The sequence below is a fragment of the Protopterus annectens genome, chromosome 3.part0 (assembly GCF_019279795.1).
Source record: "Protopterus annectens isolate FY-2018-M chromosome 3.part0, PAN1.0, whole genome shotgun sequence".
NCBI lineage: Eukaryota > Metazoa > Chordata > Ceratodontiformes > Protopteridae > Protopterus > Protopterus annectens.
The window spans coordinates 911,399,125-911,418,852 of NC_056731.1; the positions used below are offsets into that span (position 1 = coordinate 911,399,125).

The 19,728-nt window shown below is 42.6% G+C and overlaps 1 protein-coding gene across 1 annotated transcript in view; it reads left to right on the forward strand.

Annotated features, from left to right (window-relative positions):
- YES1 (YES proto-oncogene 1, Src family tyrosine kinase) overlaps positions 1–19,728 on the forward strand; it is a gene marked incomplete in the record, with an annotated part of 1,508,191 nt that overhangs the window by 1,191,794 nt on the left and 296,669 nt on the right. The window contains 1 exon segment of the mRNA XM_044065234.1: positions 16,830–16,985. Within this exon segment, the coding sequence (XP_043921169.1) occupies positions 16,830–16,985 (156 nt within the window).

Below are 19,728 nucleotides of genomic sequence, written 5' to 3' on the forward strand. Positions count from 1 at the left end.
CAACCCCAGATTTCAGAATTATCGGGTCTGAGCCTTCCTGGAACCAAGATGTCAGAGCCGACAGATACAGTTACCGAGACTCCGATGGTCTCTCTGTCTCTCCTGGCTCCAACTGTTTCAAAGCCTAGTGATTCTTGGCTTTGAGGGGTTGACATCAGCTATGAAATTTTCAGAGTTGTGTCATCCTGTTGGGACTTCGATGTTTGCAGCTCTTCTCAGACTCCCCATTCTGATCCAGGGCAGTTGGGGTTCACAGATCTTCCCCGTTCACAGCTTCGGCTCTGGCGGGAGTGGCTGGTGTGTCCAGATCTCCCTAGGCTTTTGAGGTGGTGGTGAAGGTTCTCTCTGCACCTAGGAGAGCCTCAGCTCTGCCTGCTTTGGACTCTGGTCCCCCCATCTGCCTTTGTGTCTGAGACGTCTACTCTGCCCCCTCCAGGACACCTTGTCCAGAAGGACTTCCAGCTTGCTTCCAATTTGGAACCTCTGGAGTCTGTTGATACCTCTCAAGAACACCCCACCAAAGAGGTCCCTTGGAAGCACATGTGTAAATAGAGACACCTGAATTCCACTTTGGAATCCTTCACAAAGGAAAATGTTCTTGATGAAGAAAAGGGTCCCCCAGATCTCCACCCAAGCATGTCTCTTTTGGAGACATCATGGAAGTCCTATGCCAAAAGAGTGGTTGATCTTTCAGAAGCCCTAATCCAGAGGAATTGTTTCTGGAAGCCTTTGGGTCAGGCCCACTTTCTTGGGTGCCCCCCCCCCCCCGCAGACACTGTTGTTTTCCTTGTGTTCCGCAGGTTGTGGAAGGAACCAGACACAGTGGAGCCTATCTCCAAGCTGCCTAATAAGATCCTTAGTGCCCCTCCTGCTCGACAGCACTGGACTAAAGGGATTCCCGTCACTGCCATGGTGGTTGCAGCTGCCACCAAAAATGAGCTAGGCCAGCAGAGCTCCATTGTCCATCCCCTTAATAGGGGGTCTAGGGCTTTAGACTGGTTTGGAAATTAGGTTTACGCTTCACTGACCTTTACATTGCAATCACTGAACTACCTGGACATGTAACCAGGCTACAGAGGGACTTGGTTAAGGAACTCTTTAGTTCAATCCCAGCGTCCATGTCTGCCGAGGAACAGAAATCCTATTCCTCAGTAATGACCTCCCTCCATTCCATTTCCAACACATGCATGAGGTTAATCTCTCATGCAGCAGAGGGTGCTTCACGGGCAGCTAGATCAGGCATTGCTGTCACAAGCCACACCTGGATGCGGCTGTCTGATTTTTCAGAACCCTATAAAGCATCTTTTGTCAATGTTTCATTCAGTGGGTCGACCCTTTTCAGTCTGACAGTTTAAGACAAAGTGAAAAGGACAGAAAGACCTTGTCTGCCTTTCGCCGAAACCGCAGTTAAGCAAACCACGAGTTTCTGTTTCGACCGAAACCGAGCAAGCGGTTCTTTCTTCAGCCGATATCTTGCCTTCTACCGAGGCCTCTTCTAACCTGGTAGAAACGGCTTCTGAAATCCAACCTTCTGTTGCGGTTTCACAGGATTTATCAGACACCATTCCCCTGGATATCTCTACCCCTGCACGTGGAGCTGCTAGGCCTCCTCCAGCCATGTCTATTAAGGCCTTTGCCAGGGCTAAAGCAGCCAAAGCATCAAAACCTGTGCCTGCCAATCCCCCTCTCACAGGCCCAGCACCAGCTCCCATATGCTTTCTTTGGCTGAGGATCTCATCTCTTTAATTCGTGGAGCCCAGCCTCATCCAGACAGGGCCTCTCTCCCTCCTCCAGAAAAGAGGCCTAGAGCAGATCCCCCTGAGCCAGTATCCACGGATGATTCCTCTGATGACTCAGAACATACAGACCCTCCTGAGGCTTCTTATTCTCCTTACGAAGACTCTGATGCTGAGGAGTCCATCCCTTCAGCCTCTCCTCCTGAGGAATTTTCCTTTGGGGAAACCTTGCATGCTATGAGGGAACAATTTCAGTGGCAGGGCCAAGATTTCTCAGACTCTAGAAAAAGGCTTAGGACCTTTCTACATTTGCCACAGCATAGGCCTTTAGCTATACCTCCAGTTCTCCCTGTTGTTGATGATGCATTTAATGTTGCTTGCACTGCTCCTGATTCTTTACCTCCGGCTCCTGCTAAGCCCGATAGGTACTACAGGGTCCCGGACACTCATCACCACTTATATAAGGCTCCTTTTGTGGATCCAGAGACTATCTCCCAGGGTCCTAAAGCTGTAGCAGCTACTTCTTCTAAAAACCTCCCTCTGAAAGGGAATCCAGGTCCTTAGAGAGATGGGGTAAAAAAGTTTACACCTCTGCTACTTTGTCAGCTAGAGCTTTGAACTGCCAATTTCATATGCTTCAATATCAAGAGTTTATGCTTGACCAGTTGACTAAAAAGCTGTCCTCTGAAGAATCTTTAGATAAAAAGTATGTTCAAGAAATGGTACATAATATATACAGCAGGTTAGTAACCATTCTTTAAAATGTGGCTATGATGCACTGGAGGCTTTCTTTAGATCAGCCATGACTGGCATAGTTATCAGGAGGCATGCATGGTTGAAAGAACAGGCATTACCAGAACACGTCAAATCTAAGCTTTTGGATGCACCTATGGACAAGGTCAATTTATTTGGTTCCCCTGCACAGCAGGTACTAAAAACGATGGAAGAGAAAGCAAAATCTGTGCAAACAGTGAAAGATTTCTTACAAGTTCAACCTCCAAGGTTTAGCAGGAACTGGCCCTCCAAGAATTGGTCCTTTCCAGACTCCTCTAAGGCACAAAGATGCAGGAATAGGCGCTCTAGAGGCAGAAACCAATCCAGGGGTGCCTACAGGGGCCAGTGGCAGGGTAACAACCAACGAGGCACGGATACAGCCACCACCACTACAACAACTCAATCACAGTGACTTGGCGTGAACGCCTACCAGGGAACAACTAGAAGCACCCTTAGGCGGAAAGCTAACCTTATTTTCAAGAAACTGGCACTGCATTACAAGAGAAAAATGGATTTTGCAACTATAGACCAAGGTTACAGGTTCCATTTCCATACTCTACCAGGAAAGAGAGGAATGCCAAACCTTCCACCTACTCAAAGGACAGAAGCTCTAAAGCAAATATCTCAATTATTAAGAATGAGAGCTGTGAAAAGGTACCATCTATGGAGCAAGGGAAGGATTTTACCCAGACTCTTCCTGGTACCAAGAAAAGAAAACAAATGGAGGCCTATTCTAGACCTGTCCGCTTTAAACACATTCCTCATTGTTCCAAAATTCAAAATGCTGACCCTACAGCAGCTTCTTCCCATGCTGGGCAAGGAGTCTTGGCTGGTAACTCTAGATCTCAAGGAGGCATACCTGCACGCCCCCATAAGACCAATTTGCAGAAGATACCTCAGATTTCTTGCAGGATCAGAGCATTATCTATTCTCAGCATTGCCCTTTGGCTTATCTACTGCCCAGAGTGTTCACGAAATGCCTGGCATCAGTAATCGCTCATTGCAGACTTCAGGGAATTCAAATCTATCCCTACCTGGACGACTGCCTGATACAAGCGGACAACAAAAACAAACTAACAGAAGACTTACAAAGAGTCATCTACCTGCTGCAAGCCCTGGGATATACAGTCAATACAAAAAAGTCAAGGCTGATTCCATCCCAAAGAATAACTTTTCTGGGTGCAGAACTGGACACATCAAAACAAAAGGCATTTCTAACTGCAGAAAAGAAAAAGCAACTTCCTCTTTACTTCTTGGCTTTAACAAAGCAGAACCATCTAACTGCAAGAAAAGTGCTACAAGCTCTAGGCTTCATGGCATCCTGCATAATACTGGTCCCTCATGCCAGGCTGCATATGAGAAAGCTACAGTGGTACCTAAAGAATTTGTGGTCCCAGCACAAGCACAGCCTAGAAACCAAAATTCCAATGATTCCATGCCTGAAGCAAGAGTTCCTATGGTGGGCTCAGGCCTGCCAAAGTCAACCAAGACAAACCATCACGACAGATGCCTCAGACCTCGGTTGGGGGGCACACATGATGGACAAGTGCATTCAAGGCCTATGGACTCAAGACCAGCTGCATCTGCACATAAATCTAAAAGAAATGATGGCAGTAAAATTGGCAATCCAGGCATTCAGACCTTTTCTCCAAGAAGGCCAGTTGATGATAAGGACAGACAACACCACAGTTATGTGGTACATCAACAAACAGGGAGGCACACACTCATACCCTCTATGCCGGCTGGCACTGGACCTATGGGATGTGGCTCTGAGCTACAACATTCAGTTACAGGCAATTTATGTATCAGGGAAGGAGAACATTCTAGCAGACATATTAAGCAGAACTACAACAGATGCCCACGAATGGATGCTACATCCGGACATCTTCAAAACCATCACAAGAGAATGGGGATTACCACAAATAGACTTGTTTGCATCCCCATTCAATCACCAGTTGAAGAAATTCTGCACAAGGACTTACCACCCACTTGCTTGGAAGGTGGACTCCCTATCTTGCAGTTGGAAAAACCTGACAGCATACGCATTCCCACCACTTCCTTTGATGCACAAGGTGCTTCTGAAGATCAAAGAGGAGCGTCCAAGGATCATTCTGATAGCCCCAGACTGGCCAAGACAACATTGGTATCCACTGCTGAGGAGCATGTCCCGGGAACAAATATGGACACTGCCCCTGATCCCATTACTGCTAACACAGAACAACTACAACATTCTGCATCCAAACCTAAAAACTCTGCAGCTAACTGCCTGGAACATTACATAACAGCAATTAACCCAAATTTATCCCAAAGGGTTAAAGAAATAATCATGGAGGCTCATAGACCTTCAACAAGAAAGAATTATGCAGCAAAATGGAAAATATATCTCATCTGGAGTACTGCAAAGGGGCAAGATGTGACACTGGTGAACATAGCCAACATCCTGGAGTACTTGGCGGAGCTCTTCCATACAGGCCTGTCCTATTCTTCCATCAAGATACATGCATCAGCTATTTCAGCAGAATACAGCTTGGATCCTCCTGTCTTCTCGCATCCTCTGCTCAGACAGTTTCTGAGAGGAATTAAAAATGTAAAACCTCCCAGGAAACCTCCATTGCCAGCATGGGACTTGAACTTTGTGCTAGAAAAACTAACTCTTCCTCCTTTCGAACCAGCAGCAACAGCAGAATTACAATACTTATCCTGGAAGACTAATTTCCTGCTGGCAATAACTTCAGCAAGAAGGATCTCTGAACTACAGGCATTAATGGCAGTGCAACCCTTCCTGATCTTCCATCAAGATAGAGTGTCCATGAGAACAAATCCTACATTTATGCCTAAGGTGGTATCCAGAGGCTCTTTAAATCAGGCTATCCACCTTCCTACATTCTTCCCCAACCCACAGAACAGGGGAGAAAGGCTCTTACATACCTTGGATGTACACAGACAATTACGCTACTACCTGACAGGACAAAACAATAGAAAACTGACCAGCTTCTGGTAGCATATGCAACAGGAAAGGAAGGAAAACAAATTTCTAAACAGACAATCTCCAAATGGATAGGAAATTGCATTAGATTTTGTTACTCCTACCATGGAAAGAAAACTCCAGAGAACATCAGGCCTCACTCCACAAGGGCTACTGCCACTACCACAGCTTTCTTACGAGGAGTGGCTACCAAGGACATTATAGAGGCTGCTACTTGGACCTCCATGCATACATTTGCCAAGCATTATAACTTACCTCTATACTCTAGATACCGTGCTGGTTTTGCCACTGCTGTTTTGCAAGGGATCCTAACTACACCATAATATCTTCTCTTCCTCCTCCCTAGTTTAGCTATGGTATTCTACCCATTTGTAAGACTGCAGATGCATCCTTGAAGGACATAGTACAGTTTTGTACCTACCATAAATGTAGATGTCCGAGAGGAATGCATCTGCAGTCAGGATTACCCACCCTCCTTCCCTCTGAGGTATTCCTAGGGTATTTGCCAATCTTCAGCTAGCTTGGGGATCTATTATGGTGTATTTGTTTGTATATATGTACATACATGCTTATTTTGTGTGTTTGCTCTCTACTATTTGGAAACTTTGACATTTATCCAAATTTAGCCATCCAAGAGGGCACCTGGCATCTGGGGCAAGAAACACTGAGGAAAATGGCGTCGGCTGATGCCTTTATACCCGAATAACTGCTGCAATGACGTCGGGTGAAGTGCGACACCAGCCGAAGCCAGACCCAGACTTTGGAATCCGGCCGACCGAAGGGCTGCCTGGCGACAGGACAACCCATTTGTAAAGACTGCAGATGCATTCCTCTCGGACATCTACATTTATGGTAGGTACAAAACTGTACTTTGTGGAAGGAACCAGACACAGTGGAGCCTATCTCCAAGCTGCCTAATAAGATCCTTAGTGCCCCTCCTGCTCGACAGCACTGGACTAAAGGGATTCCCGTCAATGCCATGGTGGTTGCAGCTGCCACCAAAAATGAGCTAGGCCAGCAGAGCTCCATTGTCCATCCCCTTAATAGGGAGTCTAGGGCTTTAGACTGGTTTGGAAATTAGGTTTATGCTTCACTGACCTTTACATTGCAAGCACTGAACTACCTGGACATGTAACCAGGCTACAGAGGGACTTGGTTAAGGAACTCTTTAGTTCAATCCTAGCGTCCATGTCTGCCGAGGAACAGAAATCCTATTCCTCAGGAATGATCTCCCTCCATTCCATTTCCAACACATGCATGAGGTTAATCTGTCATGCAGCAGAGGGTGCGTCACGGGCAGCTAGATCAGGCATTGCTGTCAGATGCCACACCTGGATGCGGCTGTCTGATTTTTCAGAACCCTATAAAGCATCTTTTGTCAATGTTTCATTCAGTGGATCGACCCTTTTCAGTCTGACAGTTTAAGACAAAGTGAAAAGGACAGAAAGACCTTGTCTGCCTTTGGGATATGCTTCTCTACCCCACAACAAACTTTTTTCAGGAACCAGTGTGGATGTAAGAAGTTGTGGTTCTGTAAATCGCAGCGTCCTTTCCAGGATTCACAAGGGGAATTTTCCCGCAGAGGGAGAAATGGTTATAACAGCAGATGCCATCGTTGTGGCATAGGGGTTCTGATGAATTAAGGGTCTTAAGATCCTTTCTTGGGCAGACCCAAACAGCAGTCCTGAAAGATTGCCCTTCTGCTGTACTCTGGAGGCAGTCGGGCAACATTTGTCTCGACACCCAACAGCCTGGGAAGCCTTTACCCTTTTTGCAAGTCTTCTTCAAGGAAGATCCCCCCCGTTGCCCCACCCAATCAACGGGAGGCAGCAGCATTAGAGAGTGCAAAGCTGCTCTCAGTGTCATCCAAAGTGTCCCCCCAGACCAGCTTGGATCAGGCTTTTACTCAAGATTCTTTTTAGTGTCCAAAAAAGACAGGGGACCTCCGACTCATTCTAGATCTTACTTCCCTAAACAAGTCAATTGCCAGTTCAAAGTTCCGAATGATCATGTTAACAGTCCATTCTGGCCTTCCTGCAGAAGGATGACTGGATGTAGACCTTTATAGACCTTCAGGATGCATACTATCACATCAAGATGAACAAGCGCTCCAGAAGGTATCTCCGCTTCAGCCTGGGAGACGGTGACTACCAGTACCTAGCACCGTCCTTTGGTATCACCATAACCTCCATGGCGTTCATGAAATTACATGGCAGTGGTAGCAGCTCATCTGAGACTGCAAGGATTCCAGGTGTTTCCTTACCTAGGTGATTGGCTGCTAACTCTTCCCACCAGGCATGGACTCCTTCAAGCCAGGGAATACCTACTTCAGCTAGCCTTGACCTTTGGCATATCTATCAGTCTAAACAAATCCCATCTTCTTCCAGTTCAAGTCATAGACTTTATTGGAGCTCATTTGGACACCACTCTGTCTCTAGACCTTCTTACTCTCAACAGAATTTCCAGTCTGAGTTCTCATGTCAGACAAATTATGGACACTTTGTCTCCCAAGCCATTCTTGTCCTTTGGGTCTTGGGGTCCCTGGTTGTGACAGTCACTCTGGTACCCTTAGCCCATCTTTACATGAGAGCGCTTCAGCGGAACTTAGCTGTGCATTGGTCTCTTCTGCGTTGTAGTTTGAACTACAAAATCAGGATCTCACAAGCATGCAAACATTCTCATCTGGTGGATACAGACTATCTTCTCCAGGGCTTGCCTTTTGTCCTTCCTCCCCACACGGCCATTGTGACCACAGATGCTTCCCAGCTCTGGTGGGGGAGCATTATCTGGGACAGACTGTCCAAGGCACTTGGTGCCCCCTAGAGACCAATTTACATGTAAATGTTTTGGAGATAAGAGCGGTGGTCCTCCCGTTGCAAGCCCTCCACTCCTCTCTTCCCATCGGAACTATTGCTATTCAGACAGACATGTCAGTGGTCTGGCACATCAGCAAGCAAGGAAGGAAACCGATATTATCCCTTGTGTCGAGAGACCATGAGGTTGTGGCAGTGAGTGATCTCTTCAAACCACTTTGTCATAACGATGCACATTCCCGGGAAATCGAACATCCTAGTAGACAGGCTTAGCAGGACCCTTTTGATGCCTCAGAAGTGGTCTCTCAATCCTGCAGTGGCAAATATGATCTTCCAGAGATGGGTTTAACTTTACTGTGAACTGTTTGCATCTTCCTCCAACACCAAGTGCAACAAGTTTTTTTGCCCTGATCCCTCCGCAGGGGCATTCACTGAAAGATACTCTAGTCTATGCTTACCCTCTGGTCCACTGTGCCCTTTTCCTCCCTTTCCACTCATTCCCAAATTTCTACAGAAAGTGCAGTGATTGAAGTGCCAAGTCATCCTTATTGCCCCTTTTTGGCCCCATCAAATGTGGTTCCCCTTCCTTTAGTCTCACCTGGTTTGTCCACTTTGGACTCTGGAGGCCTCTCCAGTTTGCTTGTCCCACCCCTTCCGGGCACTTCCATCCAGATCTCCCGAACTTGAAACTAACCGCTTGTTTTCCTCCACTTCCATTAATGACTAGAACTCCCAGGCTTTCCTCCCCAGTCAGAAAAGTTTTGATTGTGGCACACAAACCGTCTACTAGAAAGCTATATGACAGTAAGGGGAAGAGATTCTCTGTCTGGGATCATCAGAACAATTTGGACCCTTTTTTGCACCATCTTGACAGTTTTGGACTACCTGGCTTACCTCTTTAATGTCATTGCAAGCTTTTCTATGGTGAAACCTGGCTTACCTCTTTAATGTCATTGCAAGCTTTTCTATGGTAAAAGTGCAACCTGCCGCCATTTCCAGTTTTCATGTACTCTCTCCTTAGCTTCATCTAAACTATGCAAGGCCTTCTTGAAGGATACCTTTCCCTTATGTCATATTAAGGGAATCCTGCCCTTCCTTGGGACCTCACCTTAGTGTTTCAGGCTTTAGTCTCATCCCTTTGAACCTTCAGTGAAAGTAGACTTGAAATTTCTGACTTGGAAAACCATTATCTTGGGTGGCTGTTACTTCCTCCAAGAGGGTATCTGAACTACAGGCTTTGTCTTGCAAACCTCCATATCTGATTTTTTCACAAGGACAGAGTTATTTTACATACTAATCTATCTTTTTTGCCCAAGGTCACTTCTGAGAATAACTTAAATCAAGTCATCAGTCTTCTAGTTTTTTTTTCTGAACTTTCAAAACAAAGAAGAGTACCTCTGTTTGGATAGAACTAAAACATTCAGATCATCTGACCAACTTTTCATATCCTTTTCTAAGTCCAGATTAAGTAACCAGTTTCCAAGGTTATGCTAGCCCATTGGATTTACCAGTTGTATCAAACTTGCTTCTTCCCCTAAGGGCATTTCCTTACATAGTAATGCTAAAGCCCATTCTACCAGATCTGTTTCTACTTCAGCTTTTTGGTCTAAACTTCCCATAGATGAAATTTGTGAAGATGCTACTTGGTCTAACCATTATACCTTTATTTCCCATTACAAACTGGACATTATTTCCAGGACCAGGGTGTCTTTTGGCTCCATTGTGCTCTAGAATATCTTCCCTTGAGGGCCTCCCAAGTTCTTTCAGTAGCTGGGAACTCTGTCCTGTAGGTTGAAGAGCAACTGAAGGCAACAGCATCAGATAAAGAGGTTATGTACTTACTATAGTGTTCCATCTCTGTTGTTGCCTCTCATTTGCTCTTCAACCTTCCCTAGCTCCACTCCCCTGCCTTTTGAAGGACATAATTTTTTTAGCTAGATACTTTTGTTTCCCTTTGAGCTCTTGAAGTATCCTAACTTGGCTGATTCCTTTATTCTAAGTACTTTCTTCTTGTTTATTGGAATTATGATTGTGATATACTAGGCTGCAGCAAACTTGATCTGAAGGATTTAGAAGAGAGGAGAATCATGGGTAGAGGAGGAGCTCAGATGTTGGAGCCTACAGCTTTGGTCTATGTCCGAGTCAGATCCGATGCTCAGATCTGAAACCAGTAGGTTGAAGAGCAAATGAGAGGCAGCAACACAGATGGAATGTTATGGTAAGTACAAAACTTTTTATTTTGAATCCATTTGCTCATTTGATCCAGCAGTCCTGGCCCCCATGCCTACTGACCGTATATTTCAGTCACTGCCTATTGTCCCACTGTGATGAAACACAGGCTGTTAACTGGTTTAAGATCAATCAGTGTGGCTGAGGGCCATCATTCCCACCCCAAGCTGTAGGATTTTTTTATAACTTGCTTTGAGTCCCTCAATAGCAGTTTTGTAAACACTTTTAAAGGCAGGGTAATCCTTCTGATGTCCAAAAGTTTCTTTTTTTTCCCCTTTTTGCAAGTAGATTACTTTACATGTTTTATACATTGTTTCTCCATTTGGGATCAGCCTTACAACAGTGACATCACACCCTCACCATAGGATAGAAGAGTTGTCCATCAATTTCTAAACATCACCCCCCTTTCTGAGGCTCATGAGACAAACCACCTTCCCAGCATTATAGTTGGCAGCAAATTCCCTATGCCATTGCAATGGCTAAAGTGTTTTATCTGTTCCAGAAGTGATAATTTAAAGGGGCATGTGAAATCTCCTTTTGAGTATTCGCTTATATAATGTGTGTTGCTCCATCATGTCAGTCGATGTAATTGGCTAAATTGTTTAGTTACCTGTTCCAGCAGTGATTTTGAAAGTGGCAAAGATGATCATCTTTTGAGTACTAACTTGTATATTAACTTGTACATTACTCTTGTATGGTCTCGTTAATTCATTGTGCTAGATTATGTATTGAACTTTACCACATTCATACTGATCTGCAACTCTGCTGTGATCTAGAGTGTATATGCTCATTTGTTTGAGTACTATGCTAAAGCTCCTGTGAAAGGAAGGAGTCCAAGGACATTTCTTTCTAAATTGTTTTCCCACATCAGTTCGTGTGAGTGCCTTCTAACAGTGTGGCAGTTACATGTTATGCAAGAGGCTGCAAAACCAATCGTAAATTAATCATTTATTTGTTGAACCAGTAATAAGTAAGCATGTGATTTCTTTCTAAAGTGGTTGTCAAGTCATGCAATCCAGTACTGCTCACAGTCTTGACATTGTCCTATGTTGCAGTTCATGCAGTCGTAAAGTTAGGCTTGACAGCATTCATCTGTCTTCATAGTTACAATTATGAAGTGTGTTTTGTCAGGAACAGCATTTGAGTCTTGAACTCCACAACACTCACCAATTATGTGAGACGTGATTTGCCTTGAGTGGACAGCAAATGTGTGCTGCTGCCTTTGGTTTGACCATTGTCTGCTACATCCAAATAAGCTTTTCACTACAGCTGCAAAACAGCATTTTAATCACTGGCTCCCCAGGATTTCACCCACATAAGTCTGAGCCAGTGTATTTAGTGCAGTCTTGCCAACAGTAACTAAGATTTTATGAAACTCTCTGAAATGTACGCATCCAGTGTTTCCCAGGAGAAGCTGCTGGTATTCCTCCAGTGCCAGAACCCCTTTCTTGCATCTTGCTAAACATGCTGGCACCAACCGGACCAAGCTGGTTTCAAGGTCTCTGTCAGGGCCGGCCTTAGCTGAACTGGTGCCCTAGGCGAAGTAGTACTCCGGCACCCCTTAAGCCACACCCATACCATGCTCATGAAACACCCCTATAAGTCACACCCACAGGTTGGTCACTCCCCAGGAAAGCCACTCCAGCCATTTCCTTCATTTAAATGCATACAAAGAAAAGATACCTTGTAATGTAGTTAAAGTGCAAGTGAAGGACAGTGGAAGTTTGCTTTAATAAACCTGCTTTATCAGTTGTCCCTTCACATATACTTTAGTATAAAAGTCACGTCCTCAGAAAATAGAACCCCACATGCCTTGTTTCAAAGAGTTGCTTAAGTTAATCTAAACAGTTTAATTTACTTTGGGGTAGGCGAGTAAACCTTACAACTCAGTGAAAGTAGAGTAGCAACCTCCCTCCTCCATATGTACAATAGCTTAAGCTTGAATAGCACAAACACAGTCTCACAACAAAAACAGACTTAGCATGAGCAATAAACTTTTCTGCCATTGAAACAGCATGAAAATCCACATTCATAAAAATTGCATCTGGCCAGTAGAGGCTCAAGTGTACCTTTGGGCTGTTTTCGAAACAGACTCCTTGAACACATTTTAGGGACATGCATACATGTGTGTGTCCTTTGATTCACCTTCCTGATTGTATTAAATTATATTCCTTGTATAATAAAGCACCACTTGTTAGTGTGCTTTTTAAATTTGTAGTTTTGAACATTTTTCCAGTAAGCAATGAAACAAAATGCATGACCCAATAATGACAAATCTGCCCATTTCAGAATATTTTAACCATAAAAGGCCACAGTTCTGTCATTACAATCCACAAGTCAAAAAGCACAATCTCTGCAGAAGTAAAATTCATTCATTCATTCATTCAAATAATTGTACATTAAAGAGATTTTTTTAATAATGAACAATCTGTTACTGGCAAACAGTTTTACATTTCGGTGTTTTATCTACCAATTCACTGCCTGCTGCCCTTGAAGAATTACTTTCCTACGTTACACAAAAAAAAAATGGTAAGCTGGCAATATTGCAAAAAGGAATAACTGAGAAACTGACAAGTTTATGGTTACTAGGCATCTTATACAAAAGAGGACACACTCAGGAATGCAAAACCCCTATCCCCCCCTTAAAATGCACCAAGTAATCGGCAAGTAGTGCATTATATACATGCCTCCATACTTCTCAATCTCTTAGCACAAGAATGCTGGACAAAGCCTGAAACAGTGGGGGGGGGGTAGCAAAAGAGGGACAGGTTCTAAATATTCCTCTTATAGACTTATAGCAGGCATTTTCTGAAGGAAATGAAGACAAACTCAGATGTATGACATTTAGTTATTTCAGTCCTCAGTGATTTGCCAGAAAACCACAAATAATATGAGGAATAGGTCAAAAATATGAGGCAAAAATCTGGACAGTTGAGAGGTATACTCATTGCCATAAGGGCATTTGCTAATATTATCATAGCTGTCCCAGGAGGCAATGATGTGAATTGAACCCAACAAAAATACAATCAGAGTAGAAGTCTTTGTGGGATATGTAACCCCCTTAAAAGTATAATGACAAATTACGACAGCTACAGAATGAGATGTTAACAGCAGTTTCCAAATATATTACAAGTCCAGTAAGACTTTAATACCACCCCCTCCCAGAAAAAAAATCTGATATAAAGTAATAATTAAACTCTGACATAAAATTATAATTAAAAAATATAAATGGAAAAAAAACTACCTTATACAATATACTGCAGTCATAATAAAAACTCGACTATCGTTACAGCTACACAGAAGCAAAGATCAAATCACTAGCAATCCTTTTAACTTAAATGTTACTTTAGTAAATTCAACAACTCATACAATTCAGAAAAATAATAAATATTTGACACATTTTACTCCTATAAAGAGAACGTCTGTGTTGGTAGATCATTTAAAGTAATGGTAACTTATTAACTGTAAACTGCTGTAATCAGACTACGGTTACACCAAATAAAACATTTTGCTAAAGGTCGTACATTCATCACCTAGCCAACTGCGATCAGAGAGTAAAAAGGTTATATAATAAGTTAGACCGAATTGACCAAATTAGGAGAACAGTAGAACATTCTGAAGTACAAGCTCAGACTCAAACTACTTCCCGATGCCATACTAACCTTAGTTAACCTCTTTCTAATAGTACAGTTAATTAGCTTAATTTATTTTTCCCAAAAAATAATGGAGTGTAGACCAGTTTTTTTAACAAAAGTAAGTACACATTTTGAAATGAGTGGTTAACACTCTCGCATTTTTCCTTTTCATCAGAATACACCAAAAAGTATTTGAATAGGCCAACATTCCAAACCCCACCAATCCGTACAGCACCTGGGATTTACAGAAACTCCGCACTTAAAACATCTTGGTCGGAGACGCACTTTCTCTCTCATACACAAACTAACGATTTAAATTACACACACGCTTTCTCTCTCATACACAGACAAATGTTTTAAATTACACACGCGCTTTCTCTCTCGTACACAAACAATTTAAATTACACACACACACTTTCTCTCATACACAAACAATTTAAATTACACACACACACTTTCTCTCATATACAAACAAATGATTTAAATTACACACATACACTTTCTCTCTCATACACAAATGATTTAAATTACACACCTAGTTCTTTCTAAACCAAACAGTCACATCATCAAATGCGAACACATGGGCTTTAACTCATCCTTAAACGAACTGCTGGCTTAAATTCCACGCAGAATTACAGAACGTGTTTAAATCCACGTTGGTGTCATGATGCACAGACTCTCGTACTGTGCATGCTGTAATGTTAAATGCTCCTAGTCCACCTGCAGCTGTAAGTGGGAGAGCACTTGCCCTCCCCCTCTCCTTATGGTTCCATTGCCCTTGAACAAGGTGCCGACTGCCGAGAAGAGATCAAAATTTGTTAAAATAAGATAAATAAAATTTGCGCCCTTTACAAAGCCGGCCTGTACAGCGCCCTAGGCGGTCGCCTAGTTCGCCTATGCCTAAGGCCGGCCGTGGTTACAGGGCACGGCAATGGGGGGTGGCTTTTGCCCCCATGTATGCCAGTGTTATGATGGGACAATTTGAAACAGATTATTTATATAATTTGAAGTTTTTTCATGAACATGTAGTGCAGTAACATAGATATGTAGATTTAATTTTTATTTGTAAGGGAGGTCAGGAAAAGGTTTCTGACTTCATTGATAAGCTTCAAAATAACCCATATGCTTTAAAATTTGATGGCATACAGATGAAGAAATCAGTAACTTTTTTGGATATTTGCTTAACTGGAAATGTTAATGGTACCATTACAAGTAAAATACATTGTAGGTTTGAGGAGGGGATGCATTTTCTTGGGGCAGATAGTTGCCATCCACCTCACTTAATAGACACTCTGCCTTATGGAGAATTTCTTTGGGTACAGCGGCTTTGCAATTATGGCCCAGACTTGACACACAAGCTTAATGTAACAGCGAAATTATTTATTAGTAGGGGTTATTATAAAGAAAATGTAAATGCCTTGTTAAATAAGGACAAAAGAGACCAACAAAGACAAGCAAATAGGCCACAAATATGGCATTCTGAACATATAAGTGATGGTTTGTTGGATCTAAAAAAAATAAATCTGGTAACTATCTATGACATTTTATCTAATGAAGTAAAAAATGTGATTAAACATCATTGGAAATTTCTTTTAAGATATAAAGAATTTTCTGGAAAAATATACAAGTACCTATGTTTTCACATCGAAGAGGTAAAAGTATCCAAGATATATGTTACTACATGCTTATTTTTCAGTACCTAGTTGTAACATTGGTTTTATGATTAACACAATGGGCACATTTTCATGTGGTAGATGCAATATGTGTAAGTTTGTATGTAATACATTTGAATATATTAGTGGTGTTCCTTTTAAAGTAAATTATAAGTATTCATGTAATACAGGAGTAATTTATGCTATAAAATGTCCCTGCAACATGTTTTGTATAGGTGAGACCAAGAGGGTCTTTAAGTTTAGAATACAGGAACATCAGGGATATTAAGAATGGTAATTTGGAGAGCCCTCTTGCAGTACATTTTGAAAAAAATATCATGATAAAAATCCAGAAGGTTTACGATGTACAATAATGGAACATGTTTGTGAAAGGGGACATAATTTAGACATAAAGAGGGGATGATTTTTATTTTGAAATATGGGACAAGTCCAGCAGGTATTAGTGTGGAATGTAATTGGAAAGTTTTTTTAACTTAATAGGATGTAATTATGTAATTTAATGTGGATTGATTTTGTTATAAAAGCTTGACTGCTTAGTGTGGTTTTTTTCTCCTTTGAAGGCTTTTATGCCAAGGCACTAGGGAATTTTATTAAACTCTGTACATTGGATCCTGGTGGTGTTGTTATTTTTGCTTGGCCAGAAGTGATGAGCTCCTTTCTTCATTGTTGCTGTGAAGTACTAATCCAGTTTCCCATCGCAAAGGTTCAATGTCAAGACAGGCAAAAGTTTTGATATAAATTTTACAGTAAACAAAGTTGTCTTGTAGTTGTCTACTGAAGGTATTCAGCACTGAAAAGCTGCTGCTGTTGTAGTTTAACTGTTTGCACAAGATAGGAAATGTACTTTATGATTTGCTTCATTGCACTACATTAGCTTTTAAGTTCCTTTAACCCTAGCAGTAGTTACGTTTACAGGATTGTCTGTGTAATGAAGAGTCTTTAAAAACATTTGAACCTTTGTCATTTTTCCCTTAATTTTTAAGAACATGCGGATGGTTTATGTCATCGATTGACAACAGTATGCCCCACTGTGAAGCCTCAGACCCAGGGGCTTGCAAAAGATGCTTGGGAGATACCTAGGGACTCCTTACGTTTGGAAGTCAAGCTCGGTCAAGGATGCTTTGGAGAAGTGTGGATGGGTAAGGTTGTTACATGCGTATATTTCATCATGTTAATTTATACCAAATTAGGAAAGTCTCTTAATGGCTAGAAAAGCAACCATGTTTGTTTTTGCATCATGAAATCTGAAAGTATTAGTTCTGGTGTCTTAAAGATTTAAGAGGTAGCACGCATACTCTACTTTTTTTTTTCTTCAGATTACATGCTATATTGTGTATAATGGTTTGTTCATGTTTGGTGTGCATGGAATGAATTATTTGAGAAGCGCTTTAGTGCATCATTACACGTTCGTGAGAACAACTTGTAGCAGAAAGTCATGCTGTGCTTGGACAGGGTGTCATAAGAAGCATCCTTGTTTCATCACATAAAAAGTCCTTCCTTATCACTAGTGCAGTATATCTTACTAAAGGAATCGAGGATAGCCATACGTCTGGCGAGCTTACCCAAAAAGCCTTAGGCCCTTCCAAGCACCATGCATCAGATGTATGTCCAACATCTGAGTTAAGGTATGGATGTGTAATCCTTGGAATTTCTTTGCCACCATTCCAAATGCCAACTTTTTAATTTGGTCTGTTAAGTCATTTATGTTCCAGTTACAGAGCTCCTAAAGTTAAGTACCCCATTGGGTACTTTTCCTGCTTTCTTTCTGGTGGTTTACCATTTTGCATGTCATCCAGAAAGAGGAAATGTTAGTGTGGGAGGCAGATTCCTCATAAAGATAGACGTGTCTTTTCTGCCTAGGTGCAAATCACGGTCATACTTAGTGTGCTGTTTGTTAGGCTTTTGTACCCAAGATCTTTTGTAGCCATTTGTTCTCCTTTTCTGTTTACCTAGAGAACCAACATCTGAATTTACTTGTTGAGGGAATCATGGGTTCCAAATCCTCCCACCCAGATATTCAGACATGTCTTAAAAAGTCAAAAAAGATTCACGTAGAGGCTTCTGCTGCCCACTCTCTGCAGAATGTCTTCAGGTTGGTTAAAGAACCCAAGGACCAGTCGGTTCCACTGACAGTTCCCTGTATCATGACCCAGTTGGGGACCAATATGGAGTTGATTTTTCACATGTCTTCATATGGTGAGCCATAGCTGATTATTTTAGAAGATCCTTGGGGGATTCCTCTCGTACTTGTTAGCAAAGAGGTTCCTTTTCCCGTCATTGAAGTGAGGCTGGGCTCTGAATCCCCTACGCTTGTAAGGGCTCAGTTTGTTCTGAAAAAAAAAATAAAGCAGTAGTCCAAGCAAATAGCTTCTTTGGTCATGGATCCCCATAAAACGTGGCAGGGTTTCACTCGGGGTCTTTTTAAGGCCAGCACGGCTTTGAACCCCCCACACACACACACACACTGACAATTATCTGTGCCTTGTCATGATCCCTTTTCTTCCACTCCACTTAAAAGGCTTAAGGAGTCTGGCTGTTCTGATGAGGAAGTGGAATTGGATTGTGCAGGAGAGTGCCTAGCATATTCTTCGGAGATCCATTACTCCCATACCCTAGGGTTAGAGGATAATGATACATCTCCTTACATATCACTGTTGCAGTATCCTTTACAACAGGGATCCCCTGCCAAGGGCAGACCAACGTCTAGCCAGTGTACTAAAGCCTGGTGGTTGTAAAAGTACACCGTACATCACACATATGCTCTCCATGCATGGTGTAGAGCATAATGGTGAGGTCCAGATGTACCATCCTCAGAACTTCTTTGTTGCCAATCCAAATGTCATCTTCAGTCTTCTGTCTGAATGCCCAATTGTCCGCTGGTCTACTGTTTTCAGATAAGTGCCCCATTGGGGAGTTTGATTTTATTTATTTTACGTTTGCCTTATCTGGTTGTTGGGTTTCATGCCATCCAGAAAGGGGGAATGCCAGTGCTGGAGACAGATTCCCCATAAAGATGGTCACAAGCAGCGTTTGTTTTGTTAAGGCATTTCACATGACCATACGTTTTGAGAGATTTGTCAGTCCTTTGTCCCTAAGAAGTTGAGGAATTGACCACCTTCTCTAGTGATTTATCTTGAGAACCAACGACTTAAATTGTTGGCTAAGGATGCCTTGGAAGGATCTTCCCAACATGAGGGCCAGCCATCTATGAAGAAGACCAAGAAAGTTTAGGTCTGATTCTTCAGCTGCACCGCCTCCACCGGGCATCTCTCTTGAGGCTGGTGAAAGCTCAAACTCTGAGAAGCATCCAGTTTCCTTTATGGATTCCCCTGCAGTGACCGCTTCAGATGCCGGCATGGACACGACTCCATGCATGATGCCATGGAGATTTTGCAGACATCGTCCTCAGATGTATAGGGTGAACCACAGCTGGCTATTGTTGAAGATCCATGGGGTGTTTCTCAAATCTTAGTTAGAGAAGAGGTCCCGACTACCATTGTTGAGTGCCATCAAGGGGTCACAGCCTCCAAAATTTTTCAAGGCTGATGTCCCACTAAAAAAGAAACGGAAAACTAAACATATTTTGCATGTTCCCAAGTGTCATCAGAGTGAATGGCAGAACTTCACTAAAGGCTTGTTTAATGCCCTTATGGCTGGCGTTCCGCCACAGGGTGTTTTTTGTCCCTGCACCCCCCCTGTCTTCTACCACTTTTATGAGGCCTCGGAAAAAGGTTTCTTCTGAGAAGGATGACTCTGATTCTGATGGAGTCTCTGACTTACTCCTCCCAGATTCCTACACCACTTGACTGTGGTTCTGAGGAAGAAGAGTCTATTAGTCCTGACTCTCCTTTTGAGGAGATTTCATTTTCTACTGCTTCTCAG